This window comes from Salmo trutta, chromosome 30 (assembly GCF_901001165.1).
Source record: "Salmo trutta chromosome 30, fSalTru1.1, whole genome shotgun sequence".
NCBI lineage: Eukaryota > Metazoa > Chordata > Actinopteri > Salmoniformes > Salmonidae > Salmo > Salmo trutta.
Window position 1 is genome coordinate 35,948,170 of NC_042986.1, and position 21,058 is coordinate 35,969,227.

At 42.1% G+C, this 21,058-nt stretch overlaps 1 protein-coding gene across 4 annotated transcripts in view; it reads left to right on the forward strand.

The window, feature by feature from the left end:
• The window catches only part of gripap1 (GRIP1 associated protein 1), a 77,905-nt gene that overhangs the window by 6,782 nt on the left and 50,065 nt on the right, over positions 1 to 21,058 (forward strand). For 2 of the 4 annotated variants that reach the window (XM_029723983.1, XM_029723986.1), the window contains exons 8-20: positions 149 to 197; positions 5,901 to 6,067; positions 6,637 to 6,684; positions 6,796 to 6,827; positions 7,327 to 7,374; positions 7,508 to 7,607; positions 7,858 to 7,935; positions 14,464 to 14,556; positions 14,990 to 15,124; positions 15,304 to 15,399; positions 15,777 to 15,989; positions 16,095 to 16,208; positions 17,862 to 17,939. In XM_029723983.1, the coding sequence (XP_029579843.1) occupies positions 149 to 197; positions 5,901 to 6,067; positions 6,637 to 6,684; positions 6,796 to 6,827; positions 7,327 to 7,374; positions 7,508 to 7,607; positions 7,858 to 7,935; positions 14,464 to 14,556; positions 14,990 to 15,124; positions 15,304 to 15,399; positions 15,777 to 15,989; positions 16,095 to 16,208; positions 17,862 to 17,939 (1,251 nt within the window). The remainder of the gene's footprint in view (positions 1 to 148; positions 198 to 5,900; positions 6,068 to 6,636; positions 6,685 to 6,795; positions 6,828 to 7,326; positions 7,375 to 7,507; positions 7,608 to 7,857; positions 7,936 to 14,463; positions 14,557 to 14,989; positions 15,125 to 15,303; positions 15,400 to 15,776; positions 15,990 to 16,094; positions 16,209 to 17,861; positions 17,940 to 21,058) is intronic. The other 2 variants (XM_029723985.1, XM_029723984.1) reach the window with 2 other exon arrangements.

Here is a 21,058-nt window from a genome sequence, read left to right on the forward strand (position 1 = left end):
GGAGGGTGGTTTTCTGTGTATTTGTTATTTAATTACAAGATTATTTGACAAACGACCCCATATTTAGATTACGGTTTTGAATTATGGAGGCAGTATGGCATTGTGTTGAGTTGTCCTTAAATTAATTTCCTTTTGTTGTTTTTTCCAGGCAGAGGCAAAGTGTGCCAAACTGGAACAGCGAGTGACTGAGCTAAGCGGTGAGTTGAGTCTTTTCTTATTGAGAATATATCTTCAGAAATAGTCTGGAAAGCCAAGTAGAGCAATAATAAAGTTTAATCTTTCCCCCTTGGTTGTTGTGCTACTTTACAAGAGTGAGTGAGACAATTAATTGACATCTTTGTTAACAATGTTGACTCCCAGCACTAGAGGTCGACCGACCGATTATGATTTTTCAACACCGATACCGATTATTGGAGGACCCAAAAAAGCCTATACCGATTTAAATATATATTTTTTTTATATATGTATTTGTAATAATGACAATTACAACAATACTGAATGAACAATGAACACTTTTATTTTAACTTAATATAATACATCAATAAAATCTATTTAGTCTCAAATAATGAAACATGTTCAATTTGGTTTAAAGAATGCAAAAGCACAGTGTTGGAGAAGAAAGTAAAAGTTTAATATGTGCTGTCGTGTCTTTGGCTATGCCGGATTAAGTGATATGACATGCTAACTTATAAAATTATTTCTCTGTAATTGATATTACCTGATTAAGCTAATCATGTAAATGTAATTAACTAGAAAGTCGGGGCACCACAGAAGAACGTTTATAGAGCTGTTATCCTCTGAATAAACTCTTAAAATACTTAGTAATATTTTACATCGATAGCAGTCAATCTTAACCCGTATGTTGTTTCAGTCTCATCATGAAAGTTGTAATTCTTGGTTATCTGCACGAACCCAGTCTTTACTAAAATCATCCATACATCAATTGTCTTAAAATCATTTATTTACTACACTAAGTAATTAACAGAAAACATACAAACAGTAATTATCGTCACCAATGATGGGTAGAGGAATGTGCCCTACTGGCTAACAAGCATGGCTGGTCTGTTAGACAATGGGTCATAAAACGGTAAGCTGAGAAGTTCATTAATATTAACAATTGCCAATTGAAGGCTCACTCATTCGGGAACCTTTGCAATCAATATATATTTACGCTCATGTGTCGTCGGGATTCTTGTTGGAGAGTTTTGTTCTGATGGAGAGTTTGTCAGCGTTCTCTCTCTCTCTCGGTTAGAATGGATCTGTCAGAGCGACATTCATGAATGTCGTCATAGAATGGATGTGGTTGGTCTTCGCGTTCGATGATATAATTTACTTAGCTGCAGACTAATAATTAATATCAAAGACTTGTTCTTATTCTGTCGATATCGATAGTCTAAAAGTTAACCACGTGGTATGGTTCACTTTCAGTAGAATACTTGGCTGGTCAAACCTCTGGGCCAAACTCACGATGGAGTGGAGGCCTGGTCTGTAGAAATGTAAATCAGGGGGTGTTTTATAGGGCCCAGAGAACAGGCTTGTCAAATGACGCCTGGTCCTGTATGTGTCCCTGGGGGCGTGCCTATGACTGAGCTAGACTTGGTTACAGAAATATAATTCTATCACATTAACATCAGTACATAGCATCTCAATGTATTACAAATAGCTTTATCCTTAATAATACATTGTATACAACCATGTGGATTCAGTCTCATCGCTGAGGCTATCATGTAGACCGTTTTAGGGTAATATGGCTATATTGTCTCTTCTGAGTATCACAAAATTGTACCAAGCGGATCAGTTCGTAGCTGGAGTCTTCATCAATCTTCCATATCTTCTCCAGAACACACATGTCGCTAGGTTCTCCAATTCTATGAGTTGGAAGAATTTCCTTTGTCTCTCTATGAAACATGTTGTAGTAGATTCTCCTCTTGGAATTTTTACAACCCTGGGTTGGGAAGGAAGGTAGGTTGGGTGATGGTACAAAGGGGAGGGGGTCAACTGTCCTTCCTGTACCCAAAGAGGCCAACGTCATGACAGTGCCATGTAAGAAAGCTAACGTTTAAGCTCCTTGCTCAGAACATGAGAACATATGAAAGCTGGTGGTTCCTTTTAACATGAGTCTTCAATATTCCCAGGTAAGAAGTTTTAGGTTGTAGTTATTATAGGACTATTTCTTTCTATACCATTTGTATTTCATATACCTTTGACTATTGGGTGTTCTTATAGGCACTATAGTATTGCCAGCCTAATCTCGGGAGTTGATAGGCTTGAAGTCATTAACAGCGTTGTGCTTTAAGCATTGCGAAAAGCTGCTGGCAAACGGAGTAAAGTGTGGTTTGAATGAATGCTTACGAGCCTGCTGCCGCCTACCATCGCTCAGTCAGACTGCTCTATCAAATATCAAATCATAGACTTAATTATAATATAATAAACACACAGAAATACGAGCCTTAGGTTAATATGGCCAAATCCGGAAACTATAATTTCAAAAACAAAACGTTTATTCTTTCAGTGAAATACGGAACCGTTCCGTATTTTATCTAACGGGTGGCAACCCTAAGTCTAAATATTGCTGTTACATTGTACAACCGTCAATGTTATGTCATAATTATGTACAATTCTGGCAAATTAATTACGGTCTTTGTTAGGAAGAAAGGGTTTTCACACAGTTCGCAACAAGCCAGGCGACCCAAACTGCTGCATATACCCTGACTCTGCTTACACTGAACGCAAGAGAAGTGACACAATTTCAGGCACCGCATTGATTATATGCAACGAAGGACAAGCTAGTTAATTAAACTCATATCATCAACCATGTGTAGTTAACTAGTGATTATGTTAAGATTGTTTATAATAAGATAAGTTTAATGCTAGCTAGCAACTTACCATGGCTCCTTGCTGCCTGCACTCGCGAAACAGGTGGTCAGTCTGACACGCAGTCGCCTCGTGGATTGCAATGTAATCGGCCATAATCGTCCAAACATACCGATTGTTATGAGAACTTGAAATCAGCCCTAATTATTCCGATTAATCGGTCGACCTCTACCCAGCACCAAATGTTGCTTAAATAATTTAACCGCTGGTTTCCTTCCAATCTGATAGGACATAATCCAGTTCACTGTTCCCCAATGCAGGCTCTGTGGGGCATGTGTCCAGCAGGCATCTAGCTTTTGTTTACAGCATGTCAGAGACCAGTCAGGAGCGTGTGACTGGGTTCCCACTAGATGGGCAAGTGGCAAAGTCAAAACTGGATAAATTGTAAAAATGTTTGAAAACAAAAATCACCGTTTTTTTTATCTTAATTTAGGGTTAGGCACAAGGTTAGCAGTGTGGTTAGGCATAAAGTTAGCAGTGTGGTTAGGCATAAGGTTAGCAGTGTGGTTAACCTTTTACAAGAAACTCAGAAGTGACCCCACTGCCCAATTTCAGAACATGGTCTTTACTGTCCTAGATGGGTATTTAAGTTCTGGTGAGATAGCAAAAAAGTTGTGTTATTTTTTGGTTATTCAACACCCTAAAATGTTTATACTTTGCTGAAATTACACAAGAATGTTACAAAACCTCCAGGGCGCCCTATTGTAGCGGGCATTGATGCAGTTATTTATTTATTAGACCTCTCGCAGAACAGCTCCCCTCCTTTGTAAAGGACACCAGCAGTTTGATCTCTATTATTGAATCTCTTGATCCTCTCCCTGATAATGCTTTTGTTAGTTACTTTTGATGTTGAGTCGTTATATACAAATTTTCCACATGAGGGCGGTATTGAAGCTATGGACCATTTTCTTCTGCAACGTGACCCTAATGAATTACCTTCCAGTGCTGCATTATTAGATTGGCTGAAATAGTACTCACACACAACTACTTCATGTTTCTAAATGATTTCTTTATTCAGACGAAGGGTACTGCTATGGGATCCCCCATGGTTCCTAACTATGCTGATTTGTATGTGGGTTACATGGAGAAACAGTCTATTTTCAATCCTCTCAAAAATGTTTTCTTGCCTAACATCATTATTTGGAAACGGTATATTGATGATATTTTTGTTCTGTGGAGGGGTGATGCAAAACAGCTCCAGGTGTTCCATGCTTTTCTTAACTCCTGTTCTGAGCATCTGAGATTTACTATGCAATCTGATAAACGTCAAATCAGTTTCCTTGATCTTCTGATCTTGTGTGAAGATAATGTTCTATACACTGATCTTTACAGGAAACCTAATGATCTTAACAGTTTATTGAGGGCTGATAGTTGTCACCCACTTCCCTTGAAAAACAGTTTGCCCTATAGCCAATTCTGTCAAATCAAAAGAATATGTAAAAAAACTATCAGATTTCGACAGAAATATGACCGAGACTCAAAGAAAATTCAAGGAGAGGGGGTACAAAAATGGTCAGATTAATACTGCCATTGAGAAAATTCAAAACGAGACATGACCTTTTTCAAGGTCAGTCTCGCAAAAATAAGCATTCCTGCGTTCAAACTACCCGCTATTCAAAGTGCTCTGAACAAATTAAGGGACTCGTTCACAAACATTGGCACATTCTACGATCCGATGATAGTATCGGTAATATGTTTTCAGACCTTCCCTTGGTTGTATTCTCGCGGGGCAGAAACCTCAGAGAACAACTGGTAAGCTCTGATTTACCACCCCAAGATATCCCTGCACAGCGTGTATTTGCGCCCCTACTGGATGGAAACTACAAGTGTAATGGCTGTGCTCAATGCAATGGTCCTTATAAATGTAGATCCTTCAAACACCCCCAAACAAGGAAACAGATCCCAATCAAAGGTGTTATCGCGTGCTCCACTAAGGCAGTTATTTATCTTATAACTTGTCCTTGTGGTAAATGATGTGGGTAAAACAAAGCGTGAATTTAAAGTACATATCGTAGCACCATTAGGTGCAAAAACTCGACTTACCCACTTTTCGGAAGAAAACCACTTGATTTCGTCTCTACGTTATATTGGCATCGAACATGTCACCATCCCTAGGAGAGGGGGTGACCTCGACAATTTATTGTTAAAATGAGAGGCTGCCTGGATCTTTAATTTAAAGATCCTTGCTCCCTTCGGTCTCAACGGAGAATTTGATCTGAAGCCATTCTTGTGGTGATTGTGATTTTGCTATTGTAAATGCTTGTAGGCTTATGTAGCCAAATTGGATCTATGATCGTACACTATCCATTTGTTTTTTGTATGCTATTTTAATATATGAGAATTAACCAATGATATCAGGCCACACCTGGCCATGATTACAGACACCTGTGTGTGTCCTTTGACACTATATAAATGAGTCATCCCACAGTGTTTGTCATTATACCTTGATGAAGACAGCTTGTCTGTCCAAACGTTGGGCATAAATATTTTAGCATTTGAGTGTGCGGCTCTCCATTGTTTTTTAAGTGTTCTACTCCGCTAGCCAGCACCTCGCCTAAATAGGTGTGCGTTTCTTTCACCTCTAGATTAAGGTTAGGGTTAGGCATAAGGTTAGCAGTGTGGTTAGGGTTAGGCATAAGGTTAGCAGTGGGGTTAGGCATAAGGTTAGCAGTGGGGTTAGGCATAAGGTTAGCAGTGGGGTTAGGCATAAGGTTAGCAGTGGGGTTAGGCATAAGGTTAGCAGTGGGGTTAGGTATAAGGTTAGCATTGGGGTTAGGCATAAGGTTAGGCATAAGGTTAGGGTTAGGCATAAGGTTAGGGTTAGGCATAAGGTTAGGCATAAGGTTAGGGTTAGGCATAAGGTTAGCAGTGGGGTTAGGGTTAATGTTAGGTTCCAAATCAGTTAAGAAGATGCATTGTAGAACTAGACAGGGGTTATGACTTTGCCACTTGCCCAGAAAGTGATGACCATGTGAGTTGGGGTACTGTGATTTAAGACTGAGCTGGACTACCTGCGTGCCCTGCAGGACCTGCAGTGAGGACCACCGGGCTAGTTATGAAACAGGATGCTCTTAGGTGGTCAGCACTGTGTCCAAATCCAATAATGCAATGCTTTGGGCCAGAGGTGGAGCTGCAGCTGCACACTGAGGTGGAGGAGAAGCGCCTACTGAAGGAGCAGCTCCAAACACTAGAGGTAATTAATAACCCATTTTACAAACCTAGGTTAGGTGCTAACGACCCATTACACAACCCTAGGTTAGGTGCTAACGACTCATGAACAACCCTAGGTTATGTGCTAACGACCCATCCCACAACCCTAGGTTGGGTGCTAATGACCCATTCTACAACCCTAGGTTAGGTGCTAACGACCCATGAACAACCCAAGGTTATGTGCTAACGACCCAGGGTGATGCTTTACTAATTGTTTCTAGGAGAAATGGCCAATCTCAGATTTTTGTGATAATTGCTCTCTAGGCTAAGAAACATTTATGTTTTGTAATTTAGTTTTTTCTTCAGTTTTTGTTACCTGCCCTAGTGCCGCAAAGTGAAGCAGTAAGATATGCAGCTCTGTAACAGAGAGTACATCAAAAAATATGGTCACTAACTGTCTCCTCCATTTACTAGGCTAATTGTGGGTTTGTGTAAATATGATATGCTGTGGACAGACTTCCCCCATGGCATAATTAAGGACAGACAACAATTTGTTGGCTATTTCTATGTCTCTTCATCTAAGTACTTAGATATTTCATTTCTCTCCTCCAGTCATCCAAACAGGCAGACATCACTCAACTTCAAGAAGAAATAGCAAAGGTAATAAGATCAGATGTGTTCTTCATTGTATAGATCAGGCTGTAGTGTATGTTAGCATCTAGGCCCCTACATGTAATGGAAAACTGATTTGGTCCATGTGTTGCTTTCTAGCTCTCTGATAAATTGAAGAAAAAACAAGACAGGTAAGATTCTATTTACCTTGCAAGTGTTATGAAGGCTTTTCTTCGCTTCTACACAAAGTAAAACTTAAAGAGCATTAAAAGACAATTTCATGATAGATTGATTGTATTTCCTTGCCAATGTGGATGAATGTATTTCTGTTTCCTTGGCTCAGCTGTGATGAACTACATCAGAGTATGACAGTAATGATAAGCCCCTGGGCCTTGTCCTGTTATAGTGTTATTTCTCTGGCATCATTGGGCAGCCGTCTCAGGCTCAGTATAGCAATGCGACACTAGGCTCCGGCTCCGTGGAGTAATGAGACTGAACCTCAACTTGTTTTGCCAGCAGTTACTATCATCTGCTGTATCTACAAAGACTGCCCAAATCTCCCCTTACGGGCTCTTTTCACACCGGCAGAGCCCTGGCCTCCCGCTCGGGGAGTCTCTCTTATATCTCCTCTACTTGGGGGTTTCATAGTGGATCAGTTTTCTCACAGTTTTTTTATGATTTGTTTTATAGCTTTCTGCGTTCGCAAGGTGAAAAAGAAGCCCTTTATAATGACAGCAGGTAAGGGCATGCATGAAGATTCAATTTGTTTTTCACTTTCACCAAGCTTCTGAAGGTGGAGGTACTTTTTTTTTTATGTAACAAAAAAGCCTGCCAGATGCCGTTTGGTTAAAATACATTATTTCTGCACCAGGACCAAAATCGATGAGATTCAACAGAGGAAGGAGGAGGAGCTGAAGTCATTGAACATCCGCATCCAGAACTTACAGGGAGATCTGCTGTCAGCCAACCAGGTCACACATCCCGATGTTGCCTGTCCTGTTATGAGATCAGTCTCAAAATATTTTTTATGATTGGTATTGTACCTGAAGTACTCATATTGTTGTATTATGACAGTACATACTCCTTATTAACTTCACAACAGATTTCTAGCTGGGTTGTAGTAGGTATACACTAGACCCATATCCTAAAATGATTGACAGCCTGTGACAGAATCTAGTAGGAAGCTGAAGCTGACTCTTGCTGCCTGTGTTTTTTTTTTAGCGTGTTGGAGAGATGAAGGAGCAGCTACAGAGCCGGCAGAAGGAGCATGAGTTAGTTCTACACACACTCAGAGATCAGGTAAAATGAGGAGTATCAGTTAGTTCTACACCAGTCAGAGATCAGGTAAAATGAGGAGCATTAGTTAGTTCTACACCAGTCAGAGATCAGGTAAAATGAGGAGTATCAGTTAGTTCTACACCAGTCAGAGATCAGGTAAAACTCAAACCTATTAACTGTAATTTGCTTTACATAGTTGTTATGCTGTAAAATAGGATTTGCCCCCTTTCTAATTTTCTCAACGTTTGCATTTTTTTTATATAGTGAATGTTATCAGATCTTCAACTAAAACCTAATATTAGATAAAAGGAACCTGAGTGAACAAGTAACACAACAATTACATAATTATTTCATAAACAAAGTTATGCAATACCCAATGCCCCTGTGTGAAAACCCTACATGAAAATGGCAACAAAAAAATCTAAACATTTGAAGTTTTGGAATGGCAGAGTCAAAGTCCAGACCTAATCCCAATTGAGATGTTGTGGCAGGACTTGAAACTAGAGGTCGACCAATTTAATCGGAATGGCTGATTTTAATTAGGGCCGATTTCAAGTTTTCATAACAATCGGTAATCGGCATTTTTGAACACCGATCATGGCCGATTACGTTGCACTCCACGAGGAGACTGCGTGGCAGGCTGACTACCTGTTATGCGAGTGCACCAAGGAGCCACGGTAAGGTGCTAGCTAGCATTAAACTTATCTTATAAAAAAACAATCAATCTTAACATAATCACTAGTTAACTTCTATGGGTTACGTGGGACGCTACTATTCAACAGCCAGTGAAATAGCATGGCGCGAAATACAAAACAGCAAAAATCTCATAATTTCATTTTCTCAAACAATCAACTATTTTACACCATTTTAAAGATAAACTTCTCGTTAATCTAACCACATTGTCCAATTTCAAAAAGGCTTTACGGCGAAAGCATAAAATTAGATTATGTTAGGACATAAACTTCACAAGAAAAACCACACAGCCATTTTCCAAGCAAGGACATGCATCACAAAAACCAAAAATACAGCTAAAATATTCACTAACCTTTTGATGATCTTCATCAGATGGCACTCATAGGACTTCATGTTACACAATAAATGTATGTTTTGCTCAATAAAGTTCATATTTATATAAAAAAAAAAAACATTTTACATTGGCTCGTGATGTTCAGAAAATGTATTCCCACCAAAACCCCCGGTGAATGAGCACATCAATTTACAAAAATACTCATCATAAACGTTGATAAAATTTACAACAGTTATTGAAAGAATTATAGATATACTTCTCCTTAATGCTACCGCTGTGTCAGATTTTAAAATAGCTTTACGGAGAAAGCACATTTTTCAATATTCTGAGTACATAGCTCAGCCATCAAAGCAAGCTATACAGATACCCGCCAAGTTCTGGGGTCAACTAAACTCAGAATTAGTATTATAAATATTCTCTTACTTTTGCTGATCTTCGTCAGAATGCACTCAGGACTCCTACTTCCACAAGAAATGTTCTTTTTGTTTGAAATACTCCATATTTATGTCCAAATACCTCCGTTTTGTTTGTGCGTTCAGATCACTATCCAAAGGCATAACGCAATGCATAACGCGCAAGCGTAAATCCAGACACAAAAAGTCAAATAGTTCCATTACCGTTCGTAGAAACATGTCAAACGTTGTTTACAATCAATCCTTAGGGTCTTTTTAACATAAAACGTCAATAATATTCCAACCAGACAATAGCGTATTCATTACAGAGGAAAAAGAAGGAGCGGCGCGCCAAATGTGCCCGCACAGTAAACAACTCACTGGTCCCAGGCAGTCCACTCATTGACTGAGCTCCTATTTTCTGCCCAGTAACAGGAGAAGGATTAAACATGTTTCTAAAGGCTGTTGACAGCCAATGGAAGCCTTAGGAAGTGCAACGTGACCCCACAGACACTGTAGTTTCGATAGGGATTCAAAAGAAAAACTACAATTCTCAGATTTCCCACTTCCTGGTTGGATTTTTCTCAGGTCTTTGCCTGCCATATGAGTTCTGTTATACTCACAGACATCATTCAAACAGTTTTAGATACTTCAGAGTGTTTTCTATCCAAATCTACTATAATGTGCAAATATTTGACTCTGGGCCCGAGTATTAGGCAGTTTACTCTGGGCACGCTTTTCATCCGAAAATGAAAATACTGCCTCCTATACCTTAAAAAGTAAACTACTGCCTCCTATACCACCAAAGTACACATGGTTGATGATATTACTAGTTTATCTAGCTTGTCCTGCGTTGCATATAATCGATGCGGTGCCTGTTAATTTATCATTGAGTCACAACCTACTTCGCCAAACGGGTGATTTAACAAGCGTATTCGCGAAAATAGCTCTGTCGTTGCACCAATGTGTACCTAACCATAAACATCAACGCCTTTCTTAAAATCAATACACAAGTATATATTTTTAAACCTGCATATTTAGTTAATGTTGCCTGCTAACATGAATTTCTTTTAACTAGGGAAATTGTGTCACTTATCTTGCGTTCTGTGCAACAGAGTCAGGGTATATGCAGCAGTTTGGGCCGCCTGGCTCGTTGCGAACTGTGTGAAGAACATTTCTTCCTAACAAAGACAGCCAACTTTGCCAAATGGGGGATGATTTAACAAAAGCACATTTGCGAAAAAAGCACAATTGTTGCACGAATGTACCTAACCATAAACATCAATGCCTTTCTTAAAATCAATACACAGAAGTATATATTTTTAAACCTGCATATTTAGTTAAAAGAAATTCATGTTAGCAGGCAATATTAACTAGGGAAATTGTGTCACTTCTCTTGCGTTCATTGCATGCAGAGTCAGGGTATATGCAACAGTTTGGGCTGCCTGGCTCGTTGCGAACTAATTTGCCAGAATTGTACATAATTATGTCATAACATTGAAGGTTGTGCAATGTAACAGCAATATTTAGACTTATGGATTCCACCCGTTAGATAAAATACGGAACGGTTCCGTATTTCACTGAAAGAATAAACGTTTTGTTTTCGAAAGGATAGTTTCCAGATTTGACCATATTAATGACCTAAGGATCGTATTTCTGTGTGTTATTATATTATAATTAAGTCTATTATTTGATAGAGCAGTCTGACTGAGCGGTGGTAGGCAGCAGCAGGCTCGTAAGCATTCATTCAAACAGCACTTTCCTGCATTTGCAAACAGCTATTCGCTGTGCTTCAAGCATTGCACTGTTTATGACTTCAAGCCTATCAACTCCCTAGATTAGGCTGGCAATACTAAAGTACCTATTAGAACATCCAATAGTCAAAGGTATATGAAATACAAATGGTATAGAGAGAAATAGTCCTATAATAACTACAACCTAAAACTTCTTACCTGGGAATATTGAGGACTCATGTTAAAAGGAACCAACATCTTTCATATGTTCTCATGTTCTGAGCAAGGAACTTAAACGTTAGCTTTTTTACATGGCACATATTGCACTTTTACTTTCTTCTCCAACAGTGTTTTTGCATTCTTTAAACCAAATTGAACATGTTTCATTATTTATTTGAGACTAAATTGATTTTATTGATGTATTATATTAAGTTAAAATAAAAGTGTTCATTGTTCATTCAGTATTGTTGTAATTGTCATTATTACAAATATATATATATATATATATATATATATATATATATATATATATATATATATAAAAATCGGCCGATTAATCGGTATCGGCTTTTTTTGGTCGTCCAATAATTGGTATCAGTATCAGCGTTAAAAAATCATAATCGGTCGACCTCTACTTGAAACGACCAGTTCATACATGAAAACCCACAAATGTCGCTGAGTTAAAGCAGTTCTGCATGGAAGAATGGGCCAAAATTACTCCACAGCGATGTGACAGACTGATCAACAAGTGTAAGGGGGCAATTACTTTTTCACACAGGGGAATTGGGTGTTGCATAACTTTGTTAATTAAATAAATATATATATATTTTCGTTATTTGTAAACTCAGGTTTATCTAATATTAGATTTGGTTGAACATCTGATGACATTCAGTATTAAAAATATGCAAAAATAGTGAGTCAGATAGGGGCAAAATACTTTGTTACGGTATGTCGTAAATGAAAGTAGAGTATGATATACTGTAGGTGGTATAATGTAGAGTTTTTTCATTTGTATAAACTGTTCACCACAGTTCCTGTAATATGGAAATATTTTTTTCAAAACAATTAAGGCATCTGACATGCAAACCTTATTCACATTTTAGTTGGACTAAACTCAGCAAAAAAATAATAAAAATCCCCTTTTCAGGATCCTGTCTTTCAAAGATAATTCGTAAAAATCCAAATAACTTCACAGATCTTCATTGTAAAGGGTTTAAACAATGTTTCCCATGCTTGTTCAATGAACCATAAACAATTCATGAACATGCACCTGTGGAACGGTCGTTAAGACACTAACAGCTTACAGACGGTAGGCAATTAAGGTCACAATTATGAAAACTTAGGACACTAAAGATGCCTTTCTACTGACTCTGAAAAACACCAAAAGAAAGATGCCCAGGGTCCCTGCTCATCTGCGTGAACGTGCCTTAGGCATGCTGCAAGGAGGCATGAGGACTGCAGATGTGGCCAGGGCAATAAATTGCAATGTCCGTACTGTGAGACGCCTAAGACAGCGCTACAAGGAGACAGGATGGACTACTGATCGTCCTCGCAGTGGCAGACCACGTGTAACAACACCTGCACAGGATCGGTACATCCGAACATCACACCTGTGGGACAGGTACAGGATGGCAACAACTGCCCGAGTTACTCCAGGAACGCACAATCTCTCCATCAGTGCTCAGACTGTCTGCAATAGGCTGAGAGAGGCTGGACTGAGGGCTTGTAGGCCTGTTGTAAGGCAGGTCCTCACCAGACATCACCGGCAACAACGGGGCCTATGGGCACAAACCCACCGTCGCTGGACCAGACCAGACTGGCAAAAAGTGCTCTTCACTGACGAGTCGTGGTTTTGTCTCACCAGGGGTGATGGTCGGATTCGCGTTTATCGTCGACGGAATGAGCATTACACCGAGACCTGGGAAGACATCCTCCCTCATGTGGTACCATGAGGGAGCATTTATCGTCAAAGGAATGAGCGTTACACCGAGGCCTGTACTCTGGAGCGGGATCGTTTTGGAGGTGGAGGGTCCGTCATGGTCTGGGGTGGTGTGTCACAGCATCATCAGACTGAGCTTGTTGTCATTGCAGGCGATCTCAACGCTGTGCGTTACAGGGAAGACGACATCCTCCCTCATGTTGTACCCTTCCTGCAGGTTCATCCTGACATGACCCTCCAGCATGACAATGCCACCAGCCATATTGCTCGTTCTGTGCATGATTTCCTGCATGACAGGAATGTCAGTGTTCTGCTATGGCCAGTGAAGAGCCCAGATCTCAATCCCATTGAGCACGTCTGGGACCTGATGGATCGGAGGGTGAGGGCTAGGGCCATTCCCCCCAGAAATGTCCGGGAACTTGCGTGGAAGAGTGGGGTAACATCTCACAGCAAGAACTGGCAAATCTGGTGCAGTCCATGAGGAGGAGATGCACTGCAGTATTTAATGCAGCTGGTGGCCACACCAGATACTGACTTACTTTTGATTTTGACCCCCCCCCCCCTTTGTTCAGGGACACATTATTCAATTTCTGTTAGTCACATGTCTGTGGAACTTGTTCAGTTTGTCTCAGTTGTTGAATCTTGTTATGTTCATACAAATATTTACACATGTTAAGTTTGCTGAAAATAAATTGTTTTTTTGCTGAGTTTATATATCTTTTTCCTTTATAATGGATATTCCAAAACATTCAAATGATCTTACTCGAGACGTTTAATTGACGGTTAATGAAAAGATAGATCGAGGATCACCCTAAATAATTACAGATTAGTCTCAGTGTGAAGAGGTTGTCTGGAAGAGAGCAGTGTGGAGTCTTTGTGGGCCCTGTGCACTTCATTAGGGACCAGTCTGTTTTTCCACTAAATAAGGCCTCCTAGATCTCTCAATAAATTACACTGGGCCCTGCCTGCCTGGCTGGCAGCACGACTGGCACTTGTGTCCTCTGTGATGCCACATGTCTTAATTAACTCAAACTCTGCTTTGAATAGACAACAATAAGATAAGGATTTTGGGTCTGATGTTGTCTTCTCTTTTTGTTTTCTCTTCACAATATGGAAATACTTTTTTATTTCAAGTCATTTTGGCAAGTCATGCAGACGTTCTGTTTCTGATCTGGCTTCTGTCACCGTTCTTTCGTTGTTTCTTTACCTCATTTATCCTTTTTGTTTTTCATTCTGTTGTCCGTGCCTTACTGATCCTCTTCTGGTAATTTCAGCCGACACCCGTTGATGATCCATCCTATTAATCTAACCCGTCTTTCCCCCTTCTCTTTCAATCCATATTGTTGTGCTGCCAATCGCCACCTCGTTGTCTTTTTCCTCCGTCTCTCCTCTCTTCCCTCCATGGTTGTCCTGGGTGACCCCCCTTGTGTTTACCCCGTGTGTGGTGCTGTGATGCAGATAGCGTGTCAGAGTGCTGTGAGTCAGGAGCAGGTGGAGAGTATCCTGACTGAGAACGATGCTCTCAGGACTAACCTAGTCGCTCTGGAACAGGTATAATATTCTGACCCCCGCCCTGCCAGGACCCCCACAGAACCTCATCACTATTCACTCTACCACTGTCACCACTCACCAGCCATTACCCATGATGCATCACCATTATGACAAGTCGAGCTGTTGTGAATATAGTCAGGGGGGTAAGGACGTTTTTCACATACTGATGGATAGTGATTATTTCAATAGTTCTGACATGAATTGGTGCTACTTACAATAATACTAATGGTTTGTTGTTTTTCCTACAAAGCTTAATCCAAAGACGTTCAACTTCTCATCTGCTTTTCATGTCTCGCTTTCTCCACTTCTGACCCATTTGATCCACTTTGTTTCATTAAACAAAGTCTAGAAATACCTTTTGTAAAACGTAATCAAATGTTGTTCCATTGTGAAGCTCAGTGTGTCCTAACTAGTGGGTGGGCGTTGTCATTAGATTCAGACAGTGAAGACTCAGGAGATGAACCTTTTGCGTGACCAAAACATGGCTCTGAACGTTGAGCTGCAGCAGAGACGGACAGAGCAGGAGAGCTTCCTGGCACAGAGAGATGACCTTAACTCTCAGCTACAGGTTTGTGTGACCCTCACATTGTCCTAATGCATGCATACTCCGAGAACCACTGAAATAAACCTTACTTTTACAGTGGTTAGTACTTTGATAAAGTGCTTCTATTGTAGGTCAAGGAGGAAAAAGATGGAGTTGCAAATTTATTTTTATCCTCTCTTTAGCTGTCTTTTTTTTCTCTGTAGGAGGTGAACCGTGCCAACAGCAGACTGTTGGAACAGCTGACTGAATTGGACCAATGGAAAGACCGACTACAGCAAGAGCTGGAGGAGGCTAAAAAGGTGGGCTATTTGTGACACACACACAGTGAACAGAGATGCGTACAGGAGGCGTACACTCATGGCACTGTGGTAATTGGCGTTCCTGTATGCCAGTGAAGGTGGTAGTGCTGATTTGACCTCTCTCAAGCTCCACTCCTTCTGCCCACAGGTTCACAGGCCATAAATGGACAGCACAGCTTCAATTAGCATATGTGCCAGTCTTGGACTTATCACAGAGTTATCTTTGAGTCAAATTTATATGAATTCAGGATTATGATTCAAAGACTCATGGTTTGTTTAAGAAAGAGTGAATCAGTGCTGGATGAGTGTGAATGTTGTTGTTCATCTTTCATCACAATAAATGTCAGAGAGAACCTCCCGTCTCCCTCCCCCTGCAGACAGCTGACAAGCGGAAGGCCATGCTGGATGAACTGGCCATGGAGATAATCACAGAGAAGTCCCGGCACAAGGAGGAGCTGAGCGACGTGCGTCTGCAGCATGAGAAGGAGGTGCTGGGGGTGCGGGCGCGCTACGAGAAGGAGCTGAGGGGTCTCCACGAGGATAAGAACCGCACAGAGGAGGAGATCCGCTCACAGCTCCGAGACGAGAAGGTGAAGGGGGGGACACATTTAGATTCAGGGCCACAGAGCCAACGAGAAGGGGGAGAACATGAGAAGGTACTCTGCTTGTGTATTAATGTGACCTTTGACCTCTAGGCTCGCAATAAGGAGCTGGAGGGTCTGCAGCAGTGTGTGGAGGAGCTGCAGGCCCATGTCCAGTCCATGGAGGACACGAAGGGCTGGTTTGAACGCAGACTCAAAGATGCTGAGGTACACGACCAACTTCACTTTCACATTGATTTATTCGCTAGAATATTCCATTACTTACTGGAATATGTAGGGTAGTTATGCTGTGTTGTACCACTATACACTTTAATGCTTGTACATTAACATACAGAAATGCTGTTGAAGATGAGGTTAATGAGTGATCAATACTGGCAGTTAGAGGCGATCTTCACTGCCTGGAGTAATGCCTGTCACGGGAACACTGACCTCGTGGCGTCACGGGAACACTGACCACGTGGCGTCACGGTAACACTGACCACGTGGCGTCACGGGAACACTGACCTCGTGGCGTCACGGGAACACTGACCTCGTGGCGTCACGGTAACACTGACCACGTGGCGTCACGGTAACACTGACCACGTGGCGTCACGGTAACACTGACCTCGTGGCGTCACGGTAACACTGACCTCGTGGCGTCACGGTAACACTGACCACGTGGCGTCACGGGAACACTGACCTCGTGGCGTCACGGGAACACTGACCTCGTGGCATCACGGTAACACTGACCTCGTGGCGTCACGGGAACACTGACCTCGTGGCGTCACGGGAACACTGACCACGTGGCGTCACGGTAACACTGACCACGTGGCGTCACGGTAACACTGACCTCGTGGCGTCACGGTAACACTGACCTCGTGGCGTCACGGGAACACTGACCTCGTGGCGTCACGGGAACACTGACCACGTGGCGTCACGGTAACACTGACCTCGTGGCGTCACGGGAACACTGACCTCGTGGCGTCACGGGAACACCTCGTGGCGTCACGGGAACACTGACCTCGTGGCGTCACGGGAACACTGACCTCGTGGCGTCACGGTAACACTGACCTCGTGGCGTCACGGTAACACTGACCTCGTGGCGTCACGGTAACACTGACCTCGTGGCGTCACGGGAACACTGACCTCGTGGCGTCACGGGAACACTGACCTCGTGGCGTCACGGGAACACTGACCTCGTGGCGTCACGGGAACACTGACCTCGTGGCGTCACGGGAACACTGACCTCGTGGCGTCACGGTAACACTGACCTCGTGGCGTCACGGGAACAGTGACCTCGTGGCGTCACGGTAACACTGACCACGTGGCGTCACGGGAACACTGACCTCGTGGCGTCACGGTAACACTGACCTCGTGGCGTCACGGTAACACTGACCTCGTGGCGTCACGGTAACACTGACCTCGTGGCGTCACGGTAACACTGACCTCGTGGCGTCACGGTAACACTGACCTCGTGGCGTCACGGTAACACTGACCTCGTGGCGTCACGGTAACACTGACCACGTGGCGTCACGGGAACACTGACCTCGTGGCGTCACGGGAACACTGACCTCGTGGCGTCACGGTAACACTGACCTCGTGGCGTCACGGTAACACTGACCTCGTGGCGTCACGGTAACACTGACCTCGTGGCGTCACGGTAACACTGACCACGTGGCGTCACGGTAACACTGACCACAAGGTGTCACTAGTGCTTCTTACTTATTTCTGCTCAGATTTGATTTGTTTTCTAGCATTTACTGTGATTAATGACTTTAAATATGTGTAGTAGTTTAGCCTTTTTAAAGAATTCTAAAAATACATCTGTGCTGATGATTAGGTGATGTGTTGTTCCAAAGTCGTGTTCTTCTCTGTGTTTAGGAGAGCATGGAGAAGAGCCGTCTGGAGCACCAGGAGAGCACGGAGAAGCTGCAGAAAGACCACTCTCTCCAACTGGAGGTTGATTGACCTGTTTTCCTCTTCTCAGACATGGCAGAGTGGTGTACACAGCAACACACTCAGACACTTTCCTCCGGGCCCAGGGGTATACTGACTGGGAGTGTATGTAGGCTTTGTTCACTGCAGTTGGCCCTAGTGTTGCACGGTATACCCAAACTTTGTTACTGTATTTGAGAGAAGGGAAAAAAACGGTTTGTTACTAGAATTGTTGTTACGCTTGGTACTTCTGTCAAATGTCTCACGTGATTGAGAGTATCAAGTCTGTCAGCGCAGAGCCTTTATACCGCCAAGAGCAAAGTGCCTGCTCCACCTACTCATTCCATGGCCGTCGGGAAAGTCTGTGGTGAGGATGCATTGCCACAGCACTTTTCAATCAACTTTTGATTTAGTTTAATAAATATATTGACGCAAAGCGTTAGAGGGGCAAGGTGAGTTTTTTTTTTTTTAGGCTGATTTGCCTCAGGAGTTTTGAACTCGAGCACAATTTCTCTGTCCTTCACATTGGAGTACTGCTGCAGGCTCTTGACCAATCAGATTCATGGAACAATACATTAATCTTAAGGCGCGTGCTCTCCACTTTCCTCAGGTCTTTATTTAGCGATTGTGATCACACCACTCCAGACAGACACAAGCGAAAACTCTTCCATAAATGTAGCAGCCTAAACACCTAAACACTAGTGATCTGACGTGCTGTATTGCAAGGAAACAAACAGCAACAGCAGCTGCATAGTCTAACCTACTATTCAGTCTGTCCCTCTGGCCAGGGTAAACACAGTAGTAACGTTATGTATTCATAGCCCATTTATTTGTGAGAAAATATGAATGGGATCAAATTAGTTTTATCTTCAAACTGACTAGGCTGCCTAGACTTTTTCAATCCAAAATGATTAACTGGAATGAATCAATCAACATAATAGCTGATATAGACTGTGAGTACATGTTTAATTAGGCCAACAGTTGCATAGGGCAGGACTGCATGCTGCAAACCAGCATAACGCAAGCTCAGCCCTGTGAAACATGCAGCTTTTAATGCTATTTCTCCCCATTTTGTTGGAAGACTAATAAATGTTTTGGCAGTTTTTAAAGCTAATTTCCTGCAATCCTACACATTTTGCTATCATATGCTATCTGGGGCCCCGCTGAAGCTCGGGGGTCCCAGAGCATGTCCCCGTTTGGTAATCCGGACCTGATCCCTCGTCTCCCTTCCTGTTTTCTCTAGATTCCATAGCCACAAAGACACATTCCACAGCCACGTTCTGGCTCGCGAATGATGTCAGTACTTTAAGACTTTTATAAAAGAGAAGGCTTCTTCTATGGTGATGTTATTGATCGGTACAATAGAATATTGTATTGCTATATATCCTAGCAGTTGCCAATAAAATAACTCCTAAATGGGAGGGATTGTTTGCCATCTGTAGCTCCATGAAATCAGATTTTACAAGCTCAATAACTCAAAGCATGCACACACTCCTATTGAATAATCTGCATTCACCTGTATTTTAAATAGACCTAGGCTATATCGTTATTTACCCAGTTTATCAATAGAGATTTACAGTACCATTCAAATAAATTATTACCATTTATGTTTTGTAATTAGATTGGTAAAAACAAAGTAATTGATTGTATGATTTATTAATTAATGCATACATGGCTGTAAAAAATAAACTGGACGTACAATTTTTCAAATGTAATGATATCGAATTCTAAAGATGCCCAACGATTGAACATAGTTTCTGTCTGGATCAAGTGCCATTCTGTGACTTTGGTTATAGGCCTTTCCTTTGTTGTGGCATGGAGTATCATGATGGTATCGAGTATCGTGATACTAAACCTGCTATCAGTATCGAAGTGAAAATTCTGGTATTGTGACAACACTAGTTGGCCCAGGGAAATAAGATACTCACTGGGAGTGTATGTGGACTTTGTTCACTGCAGTTGGACCAGGTAGATGAAGCTATGACTCACGTTGCATTTGGACCAGGTAGATGAAGCTATGACTCACGTTGCATTTGGACCAGGTAGATGAAGCTATGACTCACGTTGCAGTTGGACCAGGTAGATGAAGCTATGACTCACGTTGCAGTTGGACCAGGTAGATGAAGCTATGACTCACGTTGCAGTTGGACCAGGTAGATGAAGCTATGACTCACGTTGCATTTGGACCAGGTAGATGAAGCTATGACTCACGTTGCATTTGGACCAGGTAGATGAAGCTATGACTCACGTTGCAGTTGGACCAGGTAGATGAAGCTATGACTCACGTTGCAGTTGGACCAGGTAGATGAAGCTATGACTCACGTTGCAGTTGGACCAGGTAGATGAAGCTATGACTCACGTTGCAGTTGGACCAGGTAGATGAAGCTATGACTCACGTTGCATTTGGACCAGGTAGATGAAGCTATGACTCACGTTGCATTTGGACCAGGTAGATGAAGCTATGACTCACGTTGCAGTTGGACCAGGTAGATGAAGCTATGACTCACGTTGCAGTTGGACCAGGTAGATGAAGCTATGACTCACGTTGCATTTGGACCAGGTAGATGAAGCTATGACTCACGTTGCATTTGGACCAGGTAGATGAAGCTATGACTCACGTTGCAGTTGGACCAGGTAGATGAAGCTATGACTCACGTTGCAGTTGGACCAGGTAGATGAAGCTATGACTCACGTTGCAGTTGGACCAGGTAGATGAAGCTATGACTCACGTTGCTGTTGGACCAGGTAGATGAAGCTATGACTCACGTTGCAGTTGGACCAGGTAGATGAAGCTATGACTCACGTTGCTGTTGGACCAGGTAGATGAAGCTATGACTCACGTTGCAGTTGGACCAGGTAGATGAAGCTATGACTCACGTTGCATTTGGACCAGGTAGATGAAGCTATGACTCACGTTGCAGTTGGACCAGGTAGATGAAGCTATGACTCACGTTGCTGTTCTCGTCTGCTGAGTACCTGATGTTTATTGAACTGTACTTATTTAGCAATTCAAAGTGTTTCTCTTCTATGTCTAACTCTAATTGGGCAGGTAGGTTTGGTGATATGCTTGTTTGAAATTGAACCCCTACTGTTTCAATTAAAATCCTGTTAGTATCATGAAGTTAATTCTGAATGGAACTGTT